At 40.0% G+C, this 22,577-nt stretch overlaps 1 protein-coding gene across 1 annotated transcript in view; it reads left to right on the top strand.

The window, feature by feature from the left end:
• Positions 1-22,577, top strand: part of AGBL1 (ATP/GTP binding protein like 1) — a 223,800-nt gene that overhangs the window by 81,001 nt on the left and 120,222 nt on the right. Inside the window, exons 15-16 of the mRNA XM_033517031.1 lie at positions 14,611-14,740; positions 19,237-19,368. Coding sequence (XP_033372922.1) covers positions 14,611-14,740; positions 19,237-19,368 — 262 coding nt within the window. The remainder of the gene's footprint in view (positions 1-14,610; positions 14,741-19,236; positions 19,369-22,577) is intronic.

The raw sequence follows: 22,577 nt of genomic DNA, 5'->3' as shown, positions 1-22,577 counted from the left end.
GGATGCAAAGTAATTTACCTTGGAACCTGTTCCAAAACATTGTCATTGCTTCAAATAACATCCCTGCTGAGATGGTGGATGTGAGTGGAAGTTGGCAAAGGAAAAGCAAGAGGGAGGAGACCCCCTGAGGCACTCCAGGAGAAACAATGATGTAACCTGTCACTGAATTATGTGGGGAACTGTTAGGCAACTTGCAATGGGCTATGACAAATCATCCCTGGAGGACCCCATAGCATGAACAGAAGTAGCTGTAAGGAGCACCATGAAAGCCCAAAGCTGTTGCTGTCTGCAAGGCTGAGTGGCTTTGGGGCATTTATCTTCCTGACCCTGTTAGATGAGGAAGACCTGGTGATTATTTGTCCTCTGGAGTAAGGCAAGAGCATAAGGATTTATTAGAGTAAACAGGGATCTTGGAATAAATGGTGACAGCAAATCAGTCTCTGACTACAGAATGATCCTGTTCCTTTTGCAGGCCAACAGCAGAGATCTTTAAATTAGGCTGATTCCTTTTCTCTTCCAAAGGGGAAATTTAAAATTTATATGGGAGAATCTCCTTAGCATGTGAAAAAAAATAATAAAAAAAAATCACCTATTTCCCTTCAATGTCCATTAGTTGTGCTTTGTGACAGATTGAAGAATTGTTTGGGGAGAGAAGGATTGAACTCTGAGGTCTTTCTGCCAATTCCAGATAGTGAGCTCTACCCAAGGAGTAGTGCCAGTAGCATAAGTTAGGACAGCCCTGTGGCATCCCTTTTTCTTCCCACTGCCAGGCCAAACATCCCCTTTTGGCAGTGCTGGGCCCAAGTCCTCCCATTCCAGCAGCTTTCTGGTGTCAGTGATAAACAATCTGCTCACAATGATGGGGCTGGCATTCCTTCCCAACTGTTGCAGCAGTAGGCAATGCCTCTCGTGCCATGTGTGCCAGCACTGTGTCAGAGCAGGGAAACCCTTTCCAAGGGAAACTTTTCCTCAATGCTTTGCCAATTAGGCAAGTAAAGACCTTTAAGAGGCAGGAAGGGAACTGGCAGCTCCTCAACTACCCTCATCTTTACAAGAGACCTCCTGGCCTAGTCAATGTCTTTATATTACTTAGACAACAGTTTATAGTAGAGCAGCTCCTCTTCTTCTGGAGCTTTGCACTTGGAACAAACTGGAAGAGAGGAGGTGTATCTGCAGAGGATGGTTGGTAGACTATTTTTTGTCTTGTCTTTGATGTGACAGCTTTCAACATTTTGGGTACTGTTGGTTTGGTTTTTTCTTTTCTTTCAAGGCTTGCTTAACTCTTGGGGAAGTGGAGAGATGGTTTTCTCTACATAAGGATGAAATGTGAAATTCCTGAGCAGCATTGGAAGCTTGAAATGAAACCCTGCAGTGGAGAGATGTGTGCTGTGTTGGTGTGTTGTTACCCATGAGATCTATTTTGAGTCTCAATGCCTTTTTCTTCTCTAAATGTCAAATTGGCTTTATTGGGGGACCCAGGGAGGGAGATAGGATACCCACATACCACAGGTCAAACAAAACTAAGCAATAAATGATTGTTTGAGTGGATGTTAAGCACTAAGTCCTTTTAATTTTGGCAGTGTCTTCTAGTGGTGCAATTATCTTAGATTTACACCAGCTGAGTGAGAGCTTTACTTGTACCTTTTAGAGGCTGGACTCAGAAGGATTCACCAAAATGGATCATTTAGGGTCAACTTGAATATTGAGGAAGGAATGAATTTGTGGGTTTGGATGTAAACTATCATGCTGTTAATTTATCCTTGGCATCTGTGAACCATTTGATGCAGTGTTTTTCTTAAATCATGCTGCAGAAGACAGGAGAATCCTCTCAGACAAATGTGAGAGAAGGGCACCACCCTAATCTTTAACCTTTGGAGAATGGCTGGAATCATGAGGAGTTTTGGGGTTTTTTCATGGCTCTAAAGTGATTTTACTTTGAAATTCAGTGATTATGTTTTTGGCTGTTTGAAGACTTAGCACTCAGCTCATCAGCCCTCCCCGTCTGGTGGTGTAAAACCCGTTCCGTGACTTCTCCCGAGGAAGTCGCGTTCACCTGACGGGAGTGCTGGACTGAAACCACACTGAGCCCATTTCCACACCTGTGAAATCGGTGTTTTACTACTGTTTGCACACAGTTGCAGCTCCTGCCTTGCTGTTCTGCAGCAGCTGGGGCTGGCAGGCCAGCTGCAGGCTGCCACCGCTGGAGCGCAGCGCGTGTGGGATGACACCAGATCCAGCCCTACGCTTTCCTAATTGCAGCTGGGATTTTGCAGCTGTGGAGTCACACCATGAGAAATACACTCAAAGCTGCAATTCAGTGAGCGTGCTTTTCAGGCCAATAAATTTGCCTTGTGAGCTGGAGAGAAATGAGCTCTATAGGCCTATTTTTTTTAAAAAAATAAATTTTTTTTTTTTTTGTTCTTTTCCTGGTTGCAATCCCTTTTTGCTGTCTGTCACTGGTAATTTTCAGTGCTCAGGAATAGAGATAAGCATCCTTCATGGCATCCTTTGAGGACCACTAAGTAATTGCTTTTCAGGCTGTGAACAGCTTAAAAAAAACCCTATGAATGTTTTTCTCTCTTTGAATCATCATTTTTCCATTTTTCTCAAATGTTTACTGTGCAATCTCCAGCAAGTCATTAAACTGTTTTGTAGTTACTTTAGCCATCTATACAGTGATGGCAGTAATACCTTAAAGAAGCTTTTTGGGCTTAATTTAATGATTATATAATTGTTTGAAATGTCCCAGTGATAGTCTGAAAAGAGATGGTCCTATTGAAATGGAGATTTCACACTGAAAGTACATTCACTGCACTCAGAGGGAGGATAGGGATGCTTAATTTTTTTAAAGAGGGTAGATTTTATTTTGGGCATTCAAAATGGCAAAAAATATGACTGGTTTGGTGTACTTTTTTCCCCTCACTAGCAAATGTTTGTGATCAAACTTTCCAACTGCTCAGAAAAGTCAACTTTTTGGAAAACTATTTGTAATTTTCTCTGGTTCTAAACATTGCTATATCTTAACAAAAATTATAGCTATTAAAAATATTAAAATTTATTAATTGAGGTGTAAAAGCAGCTTAGATTTTTTTTTGTTTTTCTCACACGAGTATATATGAATCAATTCCATCCATTTGTTCCTATCTATGGCATTATTAATTATAGAATGTTTTTGGAATGAAGGTGGTCAAGAAGGGTAGAACAGTGGTCAGAGTTTTAACTAGATCCTTTCTTGTAGGCTGCAAGTGACTTCCCTTGCTTATAAATATTCCAGAAATACAAGAGAAGCCAAAATAATTGGCAACCTTGTACAACCTTTATTCCACCTGATCAGAATGGCCTGCTTGAATTTGCACATTGATTTTTGCAGGGGATATTTCTGTGAGCTTATCTGTATTGACTAAATGTTATGCAGCTGAGTCTTTATTCTCTCTTGGGTCTGAGTGGTAGAATTAGCTCAAAGAACAAGGAATGCTGAAGAAATTAAAAAAGGAAAAACACTATTGGGTATAATCAGAATGATTCTAGAGACTTTGTCAGGCTTTTGTTGTTATTTTAAGCAAGCACTGTGCCTGTTTCTCTTTCAACTCCATCTTGAAATTGAGAAAATTTTATTCCTCTGCTGTTTTAATGTGATTCTACTGAGAGAGACACTATAGTTACATCTGCACAGAAAACAATATTTTGAAGTTTCCTAGGAGTGACAGAATATTGTATTTTTGGCAGAGAATTTTGAAGACCTCTTGGCTCTAAGTTGGATCTCAGCACTGTTTCTCCTTAGAGGCAGATGTTGTGCTGCCCTGTAAATGCAGTACATCAGTGCTGTCATCCACCTGTTGGGCCTAATTGTGTATTAACAGCTAAAATGCATTCAGTTCCTCTACATGGATATGCTAAATATTTTTTTTTTCTCTATAAGGAGGTTAAAATGAGTTTTCTTAGACAGACAGAAAAAAACTGTAGCCCTTGGCTGTTGATTTCTATAAAGAAAAACAACGTGGGCCTATTCTTTGGTTGCTATTTGAGTGTGCTGAGTTGGATCAGCCAGGAGATATAAACTGCTTTTAGTGACACTGTGTCAATTTTTATCCATGGGCTGTCCAAGTAGGAGAGCTATAGCTGTAGATTACCCTTCTCTGTGTCTTATAATAAGTGATATAGAGGTTGCATTACAGCTCTCCTCTCTTTTCCTTTTCTCCTTGTCTAAATAAGGGGCTCTGTCAGCCTGGTATTTTGTCATCTGTTTTCCAATGAAATATTTCAATTTTTGATCAGGACCTGATATTCTTAACTCACTGAAAAAGGGCAGTGCCACTTATCTGAAAGATTTTAAACTATTTTTGTTACCAAAGTGGGAAGGCTGATCATCAGTTTTCTTCGTGAGTGTCGTCATGATTATCCATCTGTCCCCATATATTCACATATACACAATTTGTACCTCTTTAAAAGACGATTCTTCCATTATGTTACATTAAAAACAAGTGTGTGGAGGGGTTGGCAGGGAAGAGCTATGGGAAAACAGCCCAAAATGTTTGGATAAAGCACCATGTCCTCCATTCTGGAAAATTCTGCTGATATCTTCTGATGCTTCAAGCTTCCTGATTCATATTAAGGAGAGAGTTAAAAATGAATGCTAAGGACCATAAATTAGTTGACCCAATCTAATTTTTTTTTTTTTTTTCAGGAAGCCAGTTAAGAATTTCCTGACTTTGGAAGATGCTGAGTGCTTGCAACTCCATTGAACTTCAATAGGCTATGATGAATAGCTCCATATTTTGAAAAATCAGGTCATTTATTTCAGTATTCAAGTAACTTCACTTTACAAATCTGTTTCAAGAGGGAATTTTTTGATCGTACTAGTCCCCAATTAAAATTTGTCAATTGCTATGCAAAAGCAGCTTAGATTTTTTGCTCACATGAGTATATATGAACCACTTCCATGCATTTGTTCCTATCTAGTGCCCTAGTTTTTCTTTACTAGAAACTTCCAGCAAGGCTTGGACTGTTAATATGTTCAGCAAGGTACCCATTGCAAGTCTCTCAGCTCCCCTGAGATTGTGATAGCACCTCTTAGGAATTTTAAATCTTTCTGTGCATCCTGAATTCTCAGTTCCAGCTTTACTTAGCCCTTAAATGAGGTATCTTAAAACTTTGTCCAAATCTTGAAAGGGTTTGTGAAGCTTTCTGGAGAATTTTATTTTGTTTTTTTTCTCTGACAGGAATTCTATCTGCTGCTGCTTGTTATATGTGTACATTTAATTTATTTTTTTTTTCCTGAGTGTTTTGCAGTGCTCTGCAAGCCCATCAGGTTTCTCTAGTGGATACTTTATTTTAATAAGTGTGTATTGAATGCTTCGTTTAACTTCTCTGTTTTGAAGTGCCCAGAGACACCATGCTTGGATGAGCAGTTATGTAAGTGCAATTTGTTGTGTTTTTTTTAGTATCAGAATTAGGATTCAGCTGAGGTTTGAAGGCTCACAGTGCATGTTTGTGGGGGAAAGCAAACAAGTAAAGGAGAGTTTACTGCATCTACACACATAATCCTGTGTGTGTGGGTTTTCTTCCCTGTGCTGCTCTGCTTGCTGCTCATCAGTCCCCCAAATGCCCTTCCAGCACTGCTGCACTGATGTCTGAGGTTTCACTCAAGGAGTAGATTGATGCCAGCAGAAGGCTGAATTTGTTTTGCAGAGAATTCCAGATGCAGAACTGTTATCTCTCTGTGTCTCCTTGCCATTATCATTATTCAATAATTATTGCTTGTGTGCCCGCCCTGGTGAACGGATGTTTTATTGGTAACACTTTGTTGTCTACAGGTTGAGTGTGTGGCCCTTGTGGTGGTTCCAGATTTCATACAGGGACAATTCAAAGTCATCATTTGTCTGGCATTCCTAAAACACATGATTTCCTTTGCCTGGGCACTGGAGGAGCTCCGTCTTTCCTCTGTTGCTTTACCCAAGACACAGAAGGGATGTGGTAGGGGAGATGGTGCACACATTTGTGAGCAGAAGGTTCCACAAGAGAGTGGCATTTGGGGATTTTCTTTATTATTATTATTATTATTTATTTTTTTCAGTAACTGCAGTGACTTATTAAACCACTTGCAAGGCATCATTTTTTAGCTGATGCAATAAGCAGTCTCCAGTTGTGGTAGTGATAGTATTTTTAACTCACAGCTCAAGTCCCTCAAAGCTTTAATGGTCTCCAGGAATATGTGAGGGAGCCAGGCACACTTAGCCAAGAGTTCACAACACTGGAGAGAAGTATTGTGCAGGAGTAGAACATCAGCAAGGAAGATACAATGTGCTGACAAAGAAAGAATTCAAGGATATATGCCCAGTAAAATGGAAAATAACCACATCCTTTCAAAGGCAGGTGGAATGTATAACAAAAGAATTTCATTAGGTTTTTGTGGGGGTTGATTTTTTTTTTCTGGTGGTGTGATGTATGTTGGTTGTTTTGAGGGTTTTTTTTGTTCTTATAGAATGGCTTGGGTTGGAAGGGGTCTTAAAGATCATCTATTTCCAGCTTGCCTTTTCTGAAATGGAATCTGGATTGCAAATAGGTCTGATCCATAAATTTTGTTCATCTGCACAGAGGGGAACATTTATTGAAAAGAAAGCAAACAGTGTTTTATAGGAGCTCCTGGCTCCTCAGTGGAATTCACAGGCAGAGTTAGAAATCCCATGTCACAAAGGAGAAGTATAAAAAGCCTGGGTTCATATGTATCATCACTGAGTAACCTGTGAGGAAATATCACTATATTGCAGAGAGATATTTGCTGTGCAGGCAGCCTGTGAAGTTAGTAGGGATCAAGTCCTAAAATGCTGTAGCCTCCTATAGTAGGAATTTCCAGTGATGTTAAAGATGTAGCTGTAATGCCTTCATAATCATATTGATTGAGCTGAAAGAAAAGGTGGAGTGGAGGTGGGAAAAAGAGGAGAAACCCTTCTAGGATGAGCAACACAGTCCATTGTTATCTTCCTTAGCCAGCCCACTGCCTTGCAAAGGAAAGAGTTAGCAAACTTCATAATTGGGTTTGTGTTATTTTGTAAGCTACAAATCAGCATATTTCAGTTAATTCTGCTTTTCCAGAACTATAATTTACTAATGGAGGAATTATGTCAGCCTGTGGCGAATTCCACCATAAATCACAGCAGCCTCTTGTGCACTGAGGTTCCTTTTTGTGCTCCTACACTGAAATGAGTGACTTGGTGAAGTGACTTGGTGACACAGTAAACCCATCCCATGCCAGGTTTTTCTTAGAAAAGAGAAACAGAATCTTTTTTGACAAATGAGATTTAATACTGAAGAATTATTATGTGAGCCTACTTTTTAGCATTACAGGGGACAGCCAACACTGCCTAATCTGGATCAGCCGCGTTTTAAACACTTTTTTTGTAAAGTTTATTATTAACCTCTCTTCAGAAATCAACAGAACAAATTTGGCAAAACAACCTTTCAGCCTCCTACAGGGCCAAAAATATATGTGCTCAAAAGTATCTCATTTTGGAACACCACCACCTCATTGTTATGCAGGTGTGACTTGCAGAGATTTATCCCTGCTGCTTGTTTTTATTGAAGATGGCTGAGGTGATGGAGAATGGGACATACTGCACCTCAGCTGGCGAGGAGTGGCTTCATGCTTCCTCACCTTCATCTCTCTGAGGTCTTCTTGGCTTCTTTCTCACTTTTCTTTTTGTCTTTATTCCTTGCCAGCTGACTGTCCTGCTTTGCTGTGAGGTGTCAGCTGGCTGAAACAAGCCTGATTCCCATACAAAACTTTGCAGGTGCCAAGGTACCACCTCCTGGACTGTTTGGCTAGGGTAGATCATATGAAAAACTATTGGAGGTCTGAAGCCACCAGAGTACATTCTTTTCCTTTTTTTTTTCTTTTTTTTCCCCCTGGCCTCCACACACCTTGCCTGTTATTATCACTTAATTCTATGATGTCACGCTTTGCCCTTATGCATTGTTTGTTTTGGTTTAAGTGTTAGAACAATCATCTGCAAATTGCAATTCTTAGTGCTCGTTTATATGCAGAGATTGCACTGATTTAACAGATTTTTAAATCAACTCAGTTAATTCGATGCAACCCATATGTGTGCAATTAACTTAAGTCAGTTAAGAATCCTCTTCAGCTCTATGGATACAAGCCATATTTAAAATAGGAAAGGCTACAGGAATTAGAAACAGGCTAAAGGACATAAATTTAAAAGTAAAGTTTTAGTTGATGTGATATGCTTTCATCAGCTGTCAGGTTCTATTCCTAGTTTTTCATTGATTTACAGCTTTGCTGCATGAGTGGCTTCACTTCTCAATATCCCTGCTTGCAAAATTAGGATTTGCTGACATGGCTTGTAGGAGGATATAAGTGGGGCTGTTTGGGAAAATATTTTTCAGGATTTTTTGTTTATTTTTTTCCCCCCATGGAAGGCTTAAGCTTTTCTATGAATAATGGATAATCAAAACCGGAGCCAAATCTTCCCATTTAAAAACAGTCCTTCTATTTGGAAGTGTCATCACGGTGCCCTTTGGGGGAGTTGTTTGGCTGCCCTTGTCCAGGCTCCTCCAGCCAAACTGCAGTTCCCATGTTGTGTCATGATTCTGCATCTCACTGAGTGCTGTCACAGAGTCTTGATGTTGCATTTAGAGAAAATGTGCTCCCCTCAAGGACATGCTCTGAAAGAGAGGAACAGGTGCCTAAGAAACCTCAAATTCAGGTTTTCTGAGACATCTCCGTAACCAGTTCTGATGTTTTGGATAGTAAAATCTGGAGTTTTGACAGAAAATTCAGTTTTCTGGGGAATTGGTGTTGGATTGGTGAAGAAAAGTCAATATTTTCTGCAAAAAGTCGATACTTTTTATAAGAACTGAAAAGTGAAATTTCCACCCAAACTCAGTGTCTAAGAAATGCTGTTCTAAGGCTTTTTTTACTGAATAAAGTATTTGAAGATCCTCAGAAGAGATTTGAGATGACCCCATGTCGTGGATGAGAACCTAGTTTTTATTTGTTCCCTGAGTCCTCATTTGCTCCCTCATAAATAGCACAAAAGTTTTATTACCTGAACTTTTCTCAATAGAGGCCACTGCAAAGTGTGGGCAACTGCAGGTGAATGAATTATCTGGTATTTAATAATTACAGCTATTACAAATAGAAGAAATAGAAATGAGCTGGGCATCCTTTGTTGTGGAACTGGGAGGGAGGTTGGCTCCTCCCTGACAATCCTGTTTGCTCACCTTTCCAGCAGATCAGGTGAACTCCTTGTCTTATTTGATGATGACATTGGCAGCATTAGCTGGGGTGAGGCGGGTCTCGTTCTGCATCTCCAAGTGATTTGTGACCAAGTGTGACTTAATGGAATGTGTCCACAGAGAGAAAAGGAGCCCTTCCATCAGAGGCAGCTGAGCAAGGATAGAGATACAGTACATGCACAGAACAGGAAGAGCACAGATTGCATCATTTATCTTGGGAAGCAAGGAATTGTCCATTGTGACAAAATCAGTCAGATGCAGCGAGTCAAATGCTGCAGGTTCATTACACTAATTAGTATCAGTGCTCAGCTGTCGGGAGGCAGGAGAAAACTGGCAGGGTGATAGCTCAGGATAGTGTTTGTCCAATGGTGCATCATGGATTTATCAGCCCTGGGAGGGGAGGGTGGTGCAGCAGCCGTGGGCTGAAATGGGACATGTCATTTCACTGGCACCCTTGAATTGGTCGGCACCCAGGTAGCACAAGTGTCACTCAGGATGTGAGGCTGGCATTGTGTGTGTGTAAGGTGCCATAAAATAAAAGAGAAGAGAGTAGTAAAAATTTTCCTCTTAAAGGCTTGGTGATAAAATAAATAGGCAGCATTTCACAGTGCAATTGAAAAACCACCACTGTTTGGTACTTTATGGGGATCTCTTAGGAGAAGCTGACGTTTTGGCCTTGTTTTTATCATCTGGTCAGTTAAACAGGCCCAGCCTGCCATGGTGCTCCAGTGCTTACTGTGGTCTACAATCTTGATAAAAACCAGTTTGGCAGTTAGATGTGGTGCAAATGAGGTTTGAGGACAATTAACATTGCAGTAGGTCATGCATAAGTAAGGATGGGAGTGTGATTAGGGATTAATGAAATAGATGCTTGAAGAAAAGAGAGATGGAATAGGGATTGTAGCTCCTGGACTCCCAGATGTTTTGGTAATGTTGGGAAGGTAAACTGCTCTTGAGCCTGGTTCTATGGTACACATTTTAGCATTCGTGTTGCAGTCAGAAGGATGGGAAATAAATTGTTTGCTGCAATAATGCTGATGACAACTGTTTCATTGTAAAGCCTCCAAATTTTACATTGTTCTGGTGATATTCCATTTCTAGAATAATCATTGGCATCACAGGGCCATATCAGGAATGCAGTGCAGTCATTATGATTTCAGCCCATGGACTTGAACAAAGCCAGAAAATAATGGTTATATTTCTGACACGCTCCATTACAGTGTGAAGGAGGGCTTTACTGCTGCTGCTGCTTCCTAATATCACCAAATATTAATCTCAGGAAATATTTAAAATGAAGAGAAATAAAGGATTTTCTATGCTTTTTGGTTTTTTGTTTTGTTTTTTTTTTCCCCTCCCTGTTGCTCTGAGTTTTCTGAATGGCAGGACCAAAACACCTTAATACAAATATTTCAGTTTTCATCCTAGGCTGCTGTTATTTATAAAGTCCAGCATGCTGTGTCTGGTTGAAGCTGCCTCTTGCTGCTCAATGGAATCTTGATCTTTACTTGTGCCTGCTGCCTTTTATACAGCTACTCTCATCCTACACTGGTACTGCTGTCTGCTTTTAAGATGCACAGTGAATGGTGATGCTTTTCCCTACATATCAAACATGATGCATCCCTTTAGATTTTATATTTCCCTGTGCCCCAGGTGCTGTTATTATCAGTCCTGACATCATTCATTCAATATGATGGTTCCTGTCTTTCCTTTTATCTATTATGGACAGGAGACTGGGAAACATTTTATCTTCCAAGCACAGCAACATATTTTCTTTAAAAAGTGACTTTTCTCTCTCTCCATTTCATTGTTCCTTGTCTAATATCTTGTGTATTATTCTTATCCCCAATCTCTTTACTACAAAACCCTGTTCAGTTTTGTTTTTCCAGTGTTTCTGTGTTCCTCATCCCCTGCCATTTTTGTACCTTCATGGGACACAGACTTACTGCAGTCAACTGAAATGTTCTGTTGGCCTCATCAAGCCTCCTGCTAGGACCAGGCAGGATCTCTCCATCCATACACATGGCTTGTGCTGACTTTTGTGCACTATTTGAGGTTACTTTGCCCTTAAAGCCAAAATGTCTTGGCTATATAAAAGTAGAGGAAGGGGAAGGACTATAACAAGCAGAACAGGTTTTTTAACAATAGAGTCACAGTTTAATTATTTGAGATATCTCTGGGCAATGCACTTGGGTTGAAGGTATGTAACAATTAGCAGAATTTCAGGTACTGTATATAGAGCCACAGAAGTGGTGTTTTTTATTGGAATTTTTTTCCTGGCAATGGTTTTTGCTGCCACTAGTCCCATCCAAGGTGGAATGTAGTCTCGCTAATGCTGCAAAAGACAAAAGACATGTAAAGCATTTAAAGGAAATATAATAGCTTGGAACTGTGTTGTAAGAAAGGCCTTTGATTTGAGTAGTGAATTTCATTAAATCCTGCCAAACATTCAAAGCCAGTCTCAGCTCTTCAGTCCCTTTATTTGCTATCAGCATTTGAAATCAGCTTAATATTTTACCTTCACCCTTGGCTGCAGAGCATAATAGGCAAAACCATTATCTATCCATGTTATCACTATTAGGAAAGAGAGAGAAGGAATGAAGGCATAAGGAGAAACAGGACTGGCAGGGAATTGGCACGTTCAAAAGTAAACAGATTTCAGCAGAATGAAGGAAAGACAGAGCAAGGTGGAAAAAATCAGCCTCATGTCATTAAATTCAAATTCTGCATGTCCTGAAGAGCTGTGGATACAGCCAAGCTGAGGGCTAATATTTAAACCTTTAAATGAGCAGAGATGTTAATCTTTGAGGGGACAAAGCTGAACTTTGTCTCCTGGCTCTTGGCTTTATGTAGAAATGTTACCTGCTTCCCAAACAGTTCATAAGAACTTCCAAATTATTGTTTTAGAGTTGGATTACACTTCTTAAACTAATACTAGGCACAGCAGCACCTGTGAACTGCAGAGCTGAGGATTGTCTTGTCACAGTCACCTCTGAAGGAAGTCAAAAAAAAAGAGCAACAGAACTGGCAAATTGCAGTATGGACTTAATTAGGAGTTTTTCTTATGTGACAGATCATGGGGTTTCCATATAATTGCTGAAGGAATAATGAACATCTTTAGAAGCTTTTAGTTCAGTCTAAAAAATAAAAAATGAGTTTGGCAGTGATTTAGTATTAGTCTCTGTATTTACTGAATCCTTTTAGCAGTAATTTTCAGCTGTCATGTTTCTATTCCCCTGCTTGTTTCTCTCTTTATGTTGAACTTGTCCAGTGTGTACCTAGGCATTTTTTTAGCAGAGGGAAATGTGGATGGTGTGAGCAGGCATATACTAATGTCAATTCCCACAGGAAAGGGGGTATAGAGGTTTGGGGTGTGACCAATGACAATGTTGAAAAACTAGTTCTGTAGATCTGAAACAAAAAGGCTCACATTTTTTCTTCTTGATATTAAATTAAACATGGGAATACAAGCCCAGCTATCATTCTTTCCTTCAGAATGGAAATTCTGTTGTTTTTCTCAATTAGTTTTTCTCCCTGGTATGTATAACTGTGATGGAGGAAGACATCACAGCCTGATGACAAGGAAGCATTTGATTTTATTTTTTTTGCTGGTCATATTGGAGAAATATGAGTTTCTTTATGCAATTCAGTGACTCCTTCTGTGGCATTGTACCTGTCGAAGGGAAAATCTGTAGGCACACAAATTCTTGGCAGAAATACAGCTCCTAATCTCAGCTGAGCAGCTGTTGTCCTGAAGATCAGGAGAGGTGAGCCTAAAGGTAACTTGATCCAAAGAGCCCTTAAGAAACACAACAGATGCCATGTTTTCATGCAGAATTTTTGGCAGAAGCCTCCCAGCAGCATTTGCTGATTTCCCAAGTGTTAGCTCTTGCTAGTGTTTTCTGATTTGCTGAGTAACATGGGGAGTATGGATTATGAGGAAATAAGGGAATTCAGATAACTCAAACTAGAGTAAATCTGGAATGGATCTTGTGGTGTTGCCAGAAACCCCAAGATGTCATTAAAGACCATTTTTTTCTGCATTAAAGATAAGTGAAATATTCTTAGTACCTCATTATTTCTTTGTCTTCCATTTTTAACCAGTTCTCCCTTATTCCCACCTATTAAAAAAACCCAAAACATTCCTGCTTTACGGCCCTTTTCCTTACAGCATTTTGCAAGGCGTTGATAATGCCCAAGATGCCACATGCAGCACACCCTAACCTCTGTCAATACAACAGCAGAACCCATCTCTTATTAGTACATTTTAATTTGTTCTAAGAGGTTGATGCAGGCAAGCTGGATGCAACTCTGTAGCTAGAAATTCATCCAGCATAGAGGATATTTAAACTTTTCTGAAGAAGATGAACCCCAATTTTACAGTGCCACTGGAGGCATTCTAGTGGATAGTTTGGAGATGGTGAGGACCTACCACAATATCTCATATGCTGGAGGGTGGGTTCCTGAATTTTATCACCACACTGTGAGTTGAAAATTATCAACCAAATTCCAGCAAATTCTTTGAAGAGTGTAAGGCTCTGATCTACACAGTCACTAACAAGGGAGATTAGTTGAACTTTTCAAAATTGCACAGTGCTGTACTGCTCCACATGGTCAAGTATCTGCACAATCTTCCACTGATCATTGAGTCAGTAACAGAATATGTTTTAACTAACTAAGGGTAACATTTCCTCAGTGCAAACCTGGGATTCTTATTTAGCTTTTTATCTAGTCTTTGCAGTGAAGCTGGGTAATTGTTCTACATAATGCTCTAGCAGGCATCATGATCTCCTTGATGGGCTTTAGATAGAGACATTTCTTGTGAGTAGAGAAGCTTAAATGAGACACCCAGCACATCTCATTTAAGTGCATTCATTTTTCACACTGGTCAATGAGATTTGAGTGCATGTCTTCAATTAGAATGAGTAGAAGCTGGATGTGCTTGTTTGCTCTGGGGGCTTTGAGAAGCTTGTGCTCTATGCAAGCTGCACGAATTTCATAGCACAGAATTTAGAATGTTTCAGAAGACTTTTTTTCTATGTGGTCTTTTGATTTGTGCCTTCTTAGTTAAGTGAAAAACTGCATTTATTTGCATGACAACAATTATATGAACCTTAGAAGGAAATTGTAAAATTAATATACTATAAGAACCTGAAAAGTATAATATGGATTAGCGATTCGTTCCAACCCAGTGTTCAAAACCATTGCTCAGTGCTCCAAACCATTGCTCAGTGCTCCAAACCATTATATCTGTGTTCTATGGACATTCCCTGTCCTTGTGTCACGGCTTGCCAGGACTGGAAATGCTGTGGAATCAGCTGTTGCTTTGCCAGTTTGTGATGTGTTGCTTCCTGATTTCAGCCTTCGTTGTTCACTGAGTGGAGATGACCTCAACAGGCAGTGGCTGACACCCAGTTCCCAGCTGCATCCAACCATTTACCATGCCAAAGGTCTCCTCTATTACCTGAGCAGCATTGGCCGGGCTCCTCTGGTGAGTCTCTTCCAGGTTTTTTGTGTGATTCTGTGAATGGATGGATTGTTTTACTTTTGTGAAGAGTCTTGCTGCAGAGCTGGAGTGGTTTGGGAGCATCGTGTGCTGTTACACTTTCATCTTGTGGGATTGTTTTGGAACTCTTGAGCATTTATCACTTATTGAATCTTCTAACCAGCAACTCCAAATTTCAGAATCTCTGTATACCTGTAATAAAAATGAGAAAATTAATTTCTTAAAGCTCTTTATATCCTCAAAATATTCCAACTAAACGAAATATTATTAGCAGATTATTGCTATCTTCATGGAAGCATTAGGAGAAATTCCTAGAAGATTTAGTCTAAATAGACTGTGCTAAAGGCCATGCAATCACAAAAACAGGGTATGTGAACTTCCCTGCTGCTTTGGTAATGGGAAGAAAAGGACTGGGTTTGGGGGCTACCAGAAATTCTGGGATCCATCCCATCTGCTCAGTTGCCTAGCAGAAGGAAAAGATAGTTCTAAGACCCCAGGAGGAAAACCACAAGGAACTTCAAAATTGACAGACATATGGGGATACATGGACTGGCAGGTTTGTTGGTGATAGCTACAACCAGGCAGGAAATGTCCAAGTGCTCCAAAGTCCCTCTGGGTTTGGTGAGAAAAGCCCCAGACAAGGTGAAAATGTCTGTGAGCTTCTCTAAAAGAATTCTTGAAGTAATTTAGTTTTTGTCTAAGCCCTGAAATGTATCTCTGTAGGCTGAGAAGTATCATTAAAACTCAGCTCAGAGTTGCAAATTGCATCACCAACATTTTCCTTTGGTTCAGAGCAGTGTGGGATGTCCTGCTTTACCCTGTAATTTGCTGCCTGGCCTCCTTTAATACATGACCCTCCTTGTCATATTCAGGTGCATAATGTCAAATACTCAGTGCAAGTTTTCATCCTTGTTGAGTGAAGGGAGACTATTGATCCTGCCATCTCCCTCACTCACAGACTGCATAAACTGATTTTACTTTTCCTTTGAAGAATACATTGAAAATGTCTTTTCCCTCCTTCAGAAGAGAGTTTGGGTTTTGGATTTTTTTGTTTGTTTGTTTGTTTTTATTGGGTTTTCTTTTAACCACTAAGATCCCATGGAGCCAAGTTCACTGATAACCAAATGATTTCTGTGAACTGATTTGGTTTAATTTATCCTAGGGATGTGCAAGCAATTTTCTTTGAAGCAAAGAAATCTTGAAAAGCTAGAAGGAGAAGAGAAAAGAACTTTAGCCACTTCAAAGCAAGGCCACTTTAATTCTTTTGTTAAAATGAAAGCAGCCTGTTAAATGATGGGGGTTTTTTGGTTACCTTGTTGGCTGTGGGAACCCTAATGAGACCAAGGGACTGGGGCACTGGGACATTGTAGAGAATCTCATCTCTAATGCTCCAAAAGAGGAAAGGAACTTCCAGTGGACCAGAAGGCTCTGAGCAGAGTTTGCTGCCTCTCAAAGGCGTTAAATCAAGCTTGGAAACAAGTACAGCTTGCAAGAATGTAGTCATTGAGAGGAAAAAAAACATGGTTAGAAGCATGTCTACCTCAAAACTGGCATTTAATGTCCTGTCACAATGTTATTAAGACAGAGAGTTGACACAAAAAAGAGAAGAAATTTCAAAAAGTTCTGTTTTCCAACAGCTTTTCTTGCTTTCCACTTTATAAATTGCTTTTCTTTTATTTTAAAAGGTACCTGGTTCTGTGACTCATGAGGAGGGTTGTTTTTGAGCTAGAAGGCAGTCCTTACCTTTCAGATCAGTGCTGGCAAATAACTTTAAATAGATTTAAAAACTGTTCATGTCTTTGAGTCATATCCCAGTGAGTGCAAGCTTGGGAGTCTGACTGGTTTGTGTGTCTCAGTGTCCCAGCCATATGGAAGGACAGGCTGAAGAAAAAGCACAGGAGATGCCAAGTTTGCTCAGTGTTTGCCCAGACATATCCCAGGAAGAATTCTGTGTTGGGTGCTCAGACTTCAAGACATATCTTAGCCTTGGCTGAATGGTGAGACATAAGCTACCCTGTGGTGTGAAAATCAGGCAGAAGGATGTGCTATAGAGAATAATTTGGTATAAACATTGGGAGTGACTGCAGTATCCAGTTAAATTAATTAAAATGTAGCACTCTGCAACTTGCAAATGGAAATAAATGATTTTGGTGGCACTGATGCTTCTACTGTGGAAGCTGGTGACACTCTGAAAGATTCCATGGCCTGAAGCAGCTGCCAAATTACAGAACCTGGCTTTGCTAATCCTTTACCAATAAAGAAATCTCAATCTAGATCTGTCACTAAGGACCTGTCTGCAGGCTTCTTGAGGTGCAGAATTATAGACCTGCTACTTATCAGGCAGCCCCACTCTCTGATCATCCCTGTGTGCTTTATGATAAATAATATTTTAGGCAGATAATATATTGTCTTTCGTGTGTTGTAATTCTGTAAATTGGCAGGTAATTGATACCCAGTTGAGCTGAGTTCTCTGCCTTGAAATCAGACAAAAGATGTAAAATCCTCTTTGATATTCATAGAAATACATTCTAGGTGGTAACTGTGGTTAACCTAAGATGTGACTGTGTATTGCTGATAGCTTAGATGAAAAACTAGCTGGAAAAATGTCTGTCATTAAGAGAATTAACCAATGCAGCTCTTTGGAAGGAGGCATTCCTGGATAATTGTGTGTGGATCAGAGTTGTTTCTGGGTGGGTGGCTGTTCACAAGCTCCAGGTGTGGAACCTGCAGCCCCACACAAAGATCTGGAGGTGTGTGGTGGTGTGGGAAGGGAAGCTGGCAGGTCAGAAAGCAAAGGATCAGCAGCATGTAAGATATGGGATGTGTACAGTTGTCCATCTGACTGGTTATTCTGTTCCTCAGCCTCTCTGGTGTCAGAGGAGCTGAAGGAATGTACGTGCTCAATTCCCAGATAAATAAACTCCCTGACGTGCTGCAGCTAAACTTAGTTCCTGTGGTAAATAAGCAAACTAGGGTGAGTCTTGCCCTAACAGTTGGTGGAAGAAGCTCATGTTCTCCATCTGTTTCTCCCCTCTTGTGCATGTATTTAGGTAAGAATATGGGTGGGAGTGTTGATCTGCTGGAGGGTAGGAGGGCTCTGCAGAGGGACAGGCTGACAGTGAGTGGATGTCAGTCTCTTCTCCCAAGCAACAATTGACAGGAGAGGAGGAAAAGGCCTCAAGTTGTTCCAGGGGAGGTTTAGGTTGGATATGAGGAAGAAATTCCTTCTCTGAAGGGTTATCAAGCATTGGAGAAGGCTGCTCTGAGCAGTGGTGGAGTCACCATCCTGCAGGTATTTAAAAGATGTGCAGTTGTGGCACTTGGGGACAGGGTGTAGTGGTGGATTTGGCAGTGCTGGGTTAATAATTGGACCTGGTGATTTTAGAGATACCTTCCAGCCTAAATGATTCTATGATTCTATTTTTTTGCACCCCATATTTCTCCCCCATCTCTGTGTGGATCCATCATTTTTCTCTACCTTCCCACACACATTCATCTCCAGCATAAGTCCTGGAAAACCATTTCAATGAAATCTTGAAACTCCTTTCTACTTTACTGTGCATGCTGTTGGTTTAAAGTGAAATAATACCTTCTCTTTAGAGGTTTGTATCTTTTCATTGACAGATTTCTGAATATTCCTGATGAAGACATGGAGAATATATGTTACAGCCATGTGTACATCGACTTCATATCTCAGAGGGCACTGAGATTGATTATTCTTTAAGACCTGGGTCAATATTTACCTCTCAGGTCATTAAATTGTGATTTTCATTTCCATGGGAATCAATATCTGCCTATAAAGGCAATCAAAACTTCCGCTAAAACTGGGAATGTGCCTTGTACCTCGTTTATATGACAGCTGACTTGGGAGATGGATTGGATAGACAGGTAGATTAGTGTGGAATGAGATTATTTGCCTTGAATATGGGTCATTTTCTGTGCTTGACTTGCAGGAATTCATGCAAAGATCTGACAATACAATTGCACAATTATAGTTTCCTGAAAATTGTGTAGCATGGGTTTTTAATTTAAAGATGACAAAGCAATGATTAATCGCTTGGGAAGGCATAGATTTCAAATCTCATGAGGATAAAGCTGGAGTTTAGGAGTTTGGAAGTACAAAGAGCCTGACAAATTGCTCTGTTGTGGTATTAGGAGTTCTCATGAACCCTTAGGTTCCTGGGTTGCCATGGATTCTTGCACAGGTGTCATGTTTACTTCTGCTGCAGACAGAAGTGCACTAGGCTTGACTCTGGACCCCTGAGATCATGTCAGATCAAATAAATAAAGCAAGATACAAGAGACTAATGAAGTCTGACACAGGTCAAAGGCACGGCCCAGAGTCTAAGCTACTCGGAAGAGACCAGAAAAAAAAAAATCAGATTTACACCTCCCTGCCATAGTCTAACTACTGCTTATTGTAAAGTACCAAGAAACCTTTCCAGTGTTCAACATTTTGCCTTGTTTTTTCCTCTCTTTAGGTGTTCTGTGACTACCATGGGCACTCCCAGAAAAAGAATGTGTTTCTCTATGGCTGCAGCATTAAAGAGACCTTGTGGCAGGCAGGCTGCATGGTTGACACAGCAGTTGTCACAGAAGATGTTGGCTACAGGGTAGGTCCACCTGGTTCCTTCCTTAATTAGCAGCCTGTATGTGCTAATATATTTAAAATATTTAAGATAAGGTCACCTCGGAAATTTTGGTGATAGGGTACAAACTTTCCTTGTTCTAGTGGAATAATGGTCCAGAGAATTTTGAGTCACATGTAATATCTTAATGCACCAGATGTTAGGGACCAATCCACTGATGGTGTATTTGCTATTTATTTAATTTCAATAAAATGATGTGCTATAATATTTGGCTACAAGCTAATAGGACAGACATATTTTTGTGTGTTTTATAATTTCTAAATATACATACAATTTTGTCCTCACCATCCTACCCACAATATGAAAATAAATGGGAATTATGTAATGTTAACTGAGAATGTGATAGTGTCCCACAGTCCTACTCAATTGAATGTCTTCATCACAAAATGCTCCTGGTCCCACTGAAAAAATGAGATAATTCAATGGATGCCAAAAAAACCTGTCATAGTGAAGCTATCTCCAGAACAAATGTTTGGTGTCATACCTAGGAACTTTATTTTTTTTTTTTTTTTAATTAGAACAAATTCTAAAATCTGTTTTATTTCTGTTTCATGGGAATGTCTTGTTCATCAGAGTCTTCTTTGGATTTCCTGCTCATCTCTCTCTCTTTTTTTAATGGGTTTAAATTATATTTTCCTATTAAATAAGATTTTTCAGGGAAAAAAGAGAATTTTATAAGGTCCAATCAAACTGATTATGGAGTTACAGCTTGGATCAGTCAATCCTGCAAGAGGTTGAAAAGTCTTTGTCAGTTTATGCCTCTGTATATTTTTTTCTACTTCAGCATAAATATTCAATATTCTTCCATGAGATTGTCATGTTTTCTATGTTCATCTTATGGAGCTGCACAGAAAAAAACTGAAACTTTACAGGAGGAAAAAGTGTTGGTTGTGAGGGGTCCCCGTGGCAAACATCGATTCCTGAGGAGAGCAGGGAGGGTTCCCACAGCCAGGGCATTTTTGGCTGTGTTTGAATTCCGGGGGCTTGCAAGGGCTGAGGAGGGCTCGCTGCTGCACAGACAGAATTCAAATGTTCCTGTCAGCATTTGGAGCCTGACCTGAATCTGCAATGAAGAAAGGCTCCAAGGCTATCCAAGAATACTCTGCAGTGGCCCAGAAGAAAGGCTTTTGTGGCTCAAATCCTTGTTTTTGCACAAAATGAGAGGTGGGTGCCTGCTGCAGATCCAGCCTATGGGTCACACTGTCCCTGCTTAGCTGGGAAATGAGGACACATCCACAATTCCAACTGGCAGATCCCCAGCCCTGCCTCAGACCTGCTGCCTTCCACTGTTTGCACTGGTTTCTCTCCTGCCTCCTCTAGGTAATGGGAATTAATCTGGCCTCCATGATTGATTTTTCTCCACAGGAACAGAAACCAAATACCTGAAGAAAATTATGGGCTTTGGAAGAGCCTTTGCCTCATATGTTATAGATTCAGCTGTAGCCCTTGGCAATGTACAGTCAGAGTCCTCCTCACCTTCAATATTTGGTGGCCTTGGGTGACTTGCACAGCATTGGCATTGTAATCCCAACCTTTTGATAAACATTCCAGGCCCCTTTGACAGCAATCTCTGTAGGGACATTAGTAAAGAAATATAATTCCATTATTTTTGAATGGGATTGGAGGTTTATGGACAGGGTCCAGTGTAAGTGGAGCAGCTTCCTTTGCTGTCACACATGATAAATCCAGCAGTCACACTGCTGCACGATCATAAAAGCATCCTTTTAAGGGACGTGTTTTCACGCAAAATATATTATTGAAAGATAATTAATGAGAAGAATCAATAGAAAAGAAAGAGCCATTAGTGTGAAAACCAGTGAAAGCTGGTAAAATGAAAAGAATATTAAATTCAGGTTTGCTAATGCTTCTAAATGAGTGCTGTGTACAGATACATTAATGTTACCTGCCAGTATTGTTATTTAATTAAAAGGAAAAGATTGATTATGCATATAATTTGAATTGCTCTAAAAAGTGAAACTGGATTAGGGTTCTGATTCCTGTATTTGGTGTGATAAGTTTACAAAATTTTGTGTGTGGGTTCAGATAAAAGCATATACCATTCACACATACTTTAACTGGGTCTCATGGTTGTGCTAAGGCTTATAAATACCTGAGCTATATGATTCTGCTGCAGGTTTTTTTACTTCCTTCTTAGTCAAAATCCAGGAAAACCTGGAAGCTGTGCATGAAGCTGTACAATTTTGTTAAGTCTGTGCAGCAAGTAGCAGGCTGAAGGCAGTGCAGAAATGTTGGATGCTTTATCAAAGGCAAAAAGTGAATTTTCAAGGTTTCTCTGTTCAGTGTGCCCACAGAAAAGATAGTGCTGCAGCTCCTAGTAAAACATGGGAGATCTTGACTTAAGATTGAGTCTTGAGGTGGTCTCAGACTTAAAGTGAAGTTTCTTGCTTTGTTCTAGTTTTCTCTATCTCAGTTTTTTCATCTGAAAATGGACCTTATGGAACTGGAGGAGACCAGTGATGGCTGCAGCCAAAATATACTGAAAAATTAAATGTGTATAAATGAAAAATATGTACGGTTAAGTAGTTTGCAAGAGATATTGCAAAGTACTTTGCCCAAATATGTATCACTCACAACAAGCATGTTTTAGGAGAAAACTTTCAAACCAAATATTCCCATACAGTGATGTGAAGTAAAGCCCAAAAGAACAGAACTGCAATTCCTCAGAATTAGTTGGTGAAGCTGATGGTTACTGGAAAGTAAAGTAGCTGGTTTGTTCTCACTACCCAAACTGAACGAAATTGAAGGGTAAATGCCACTAGCAATATGTGGGAATGCCTTTGCTAGGATTTCATTCAGTTCAGGTGTTAAAGAAAACTGTCATAAAAGAAATAACCAACGTTCTAATTTTGCTCAGACTCCTCCAGGTGGATCAGATGGTGTTTTGGCACATGTTGTGGTTGGTGTAGCAGCACTGAAGTTCAACCACACACAGACATAACCCACGTGTGTGTGTGTGAATATGACAGTCCAGCCTATTCTTTAGCACTAGGTGTGCCCTATGTAGCTGTTACCTATTTTTATGGTGTAAAAATAACACATTTAGCCCTCTGTAATGACTAAGTAATTGTTGCCTCTTCATTGATGGAATATTTGATTCTTCAGGCATGTTTATAGACTTTGTCGGGAAATGTGATTTTGAGAGTAAAAAAAAC

This window comes from Parus major, chromosome 10 (genome assembly GCF_001522545.3).
Source record: "Parus major isolate Abel chromosome 10, Parus_major1.1, whole genome shotgun sequence".
NCBI classification, from domain to species: domain Eukaryota; kingdom Metazoa; phylum Chordata; class Aves; order Passeriformes; family Paridae; genus Parus; species Parus major.
This window is presented reverse-complemented; position numbering and strand designations above follow the sequence as displayed.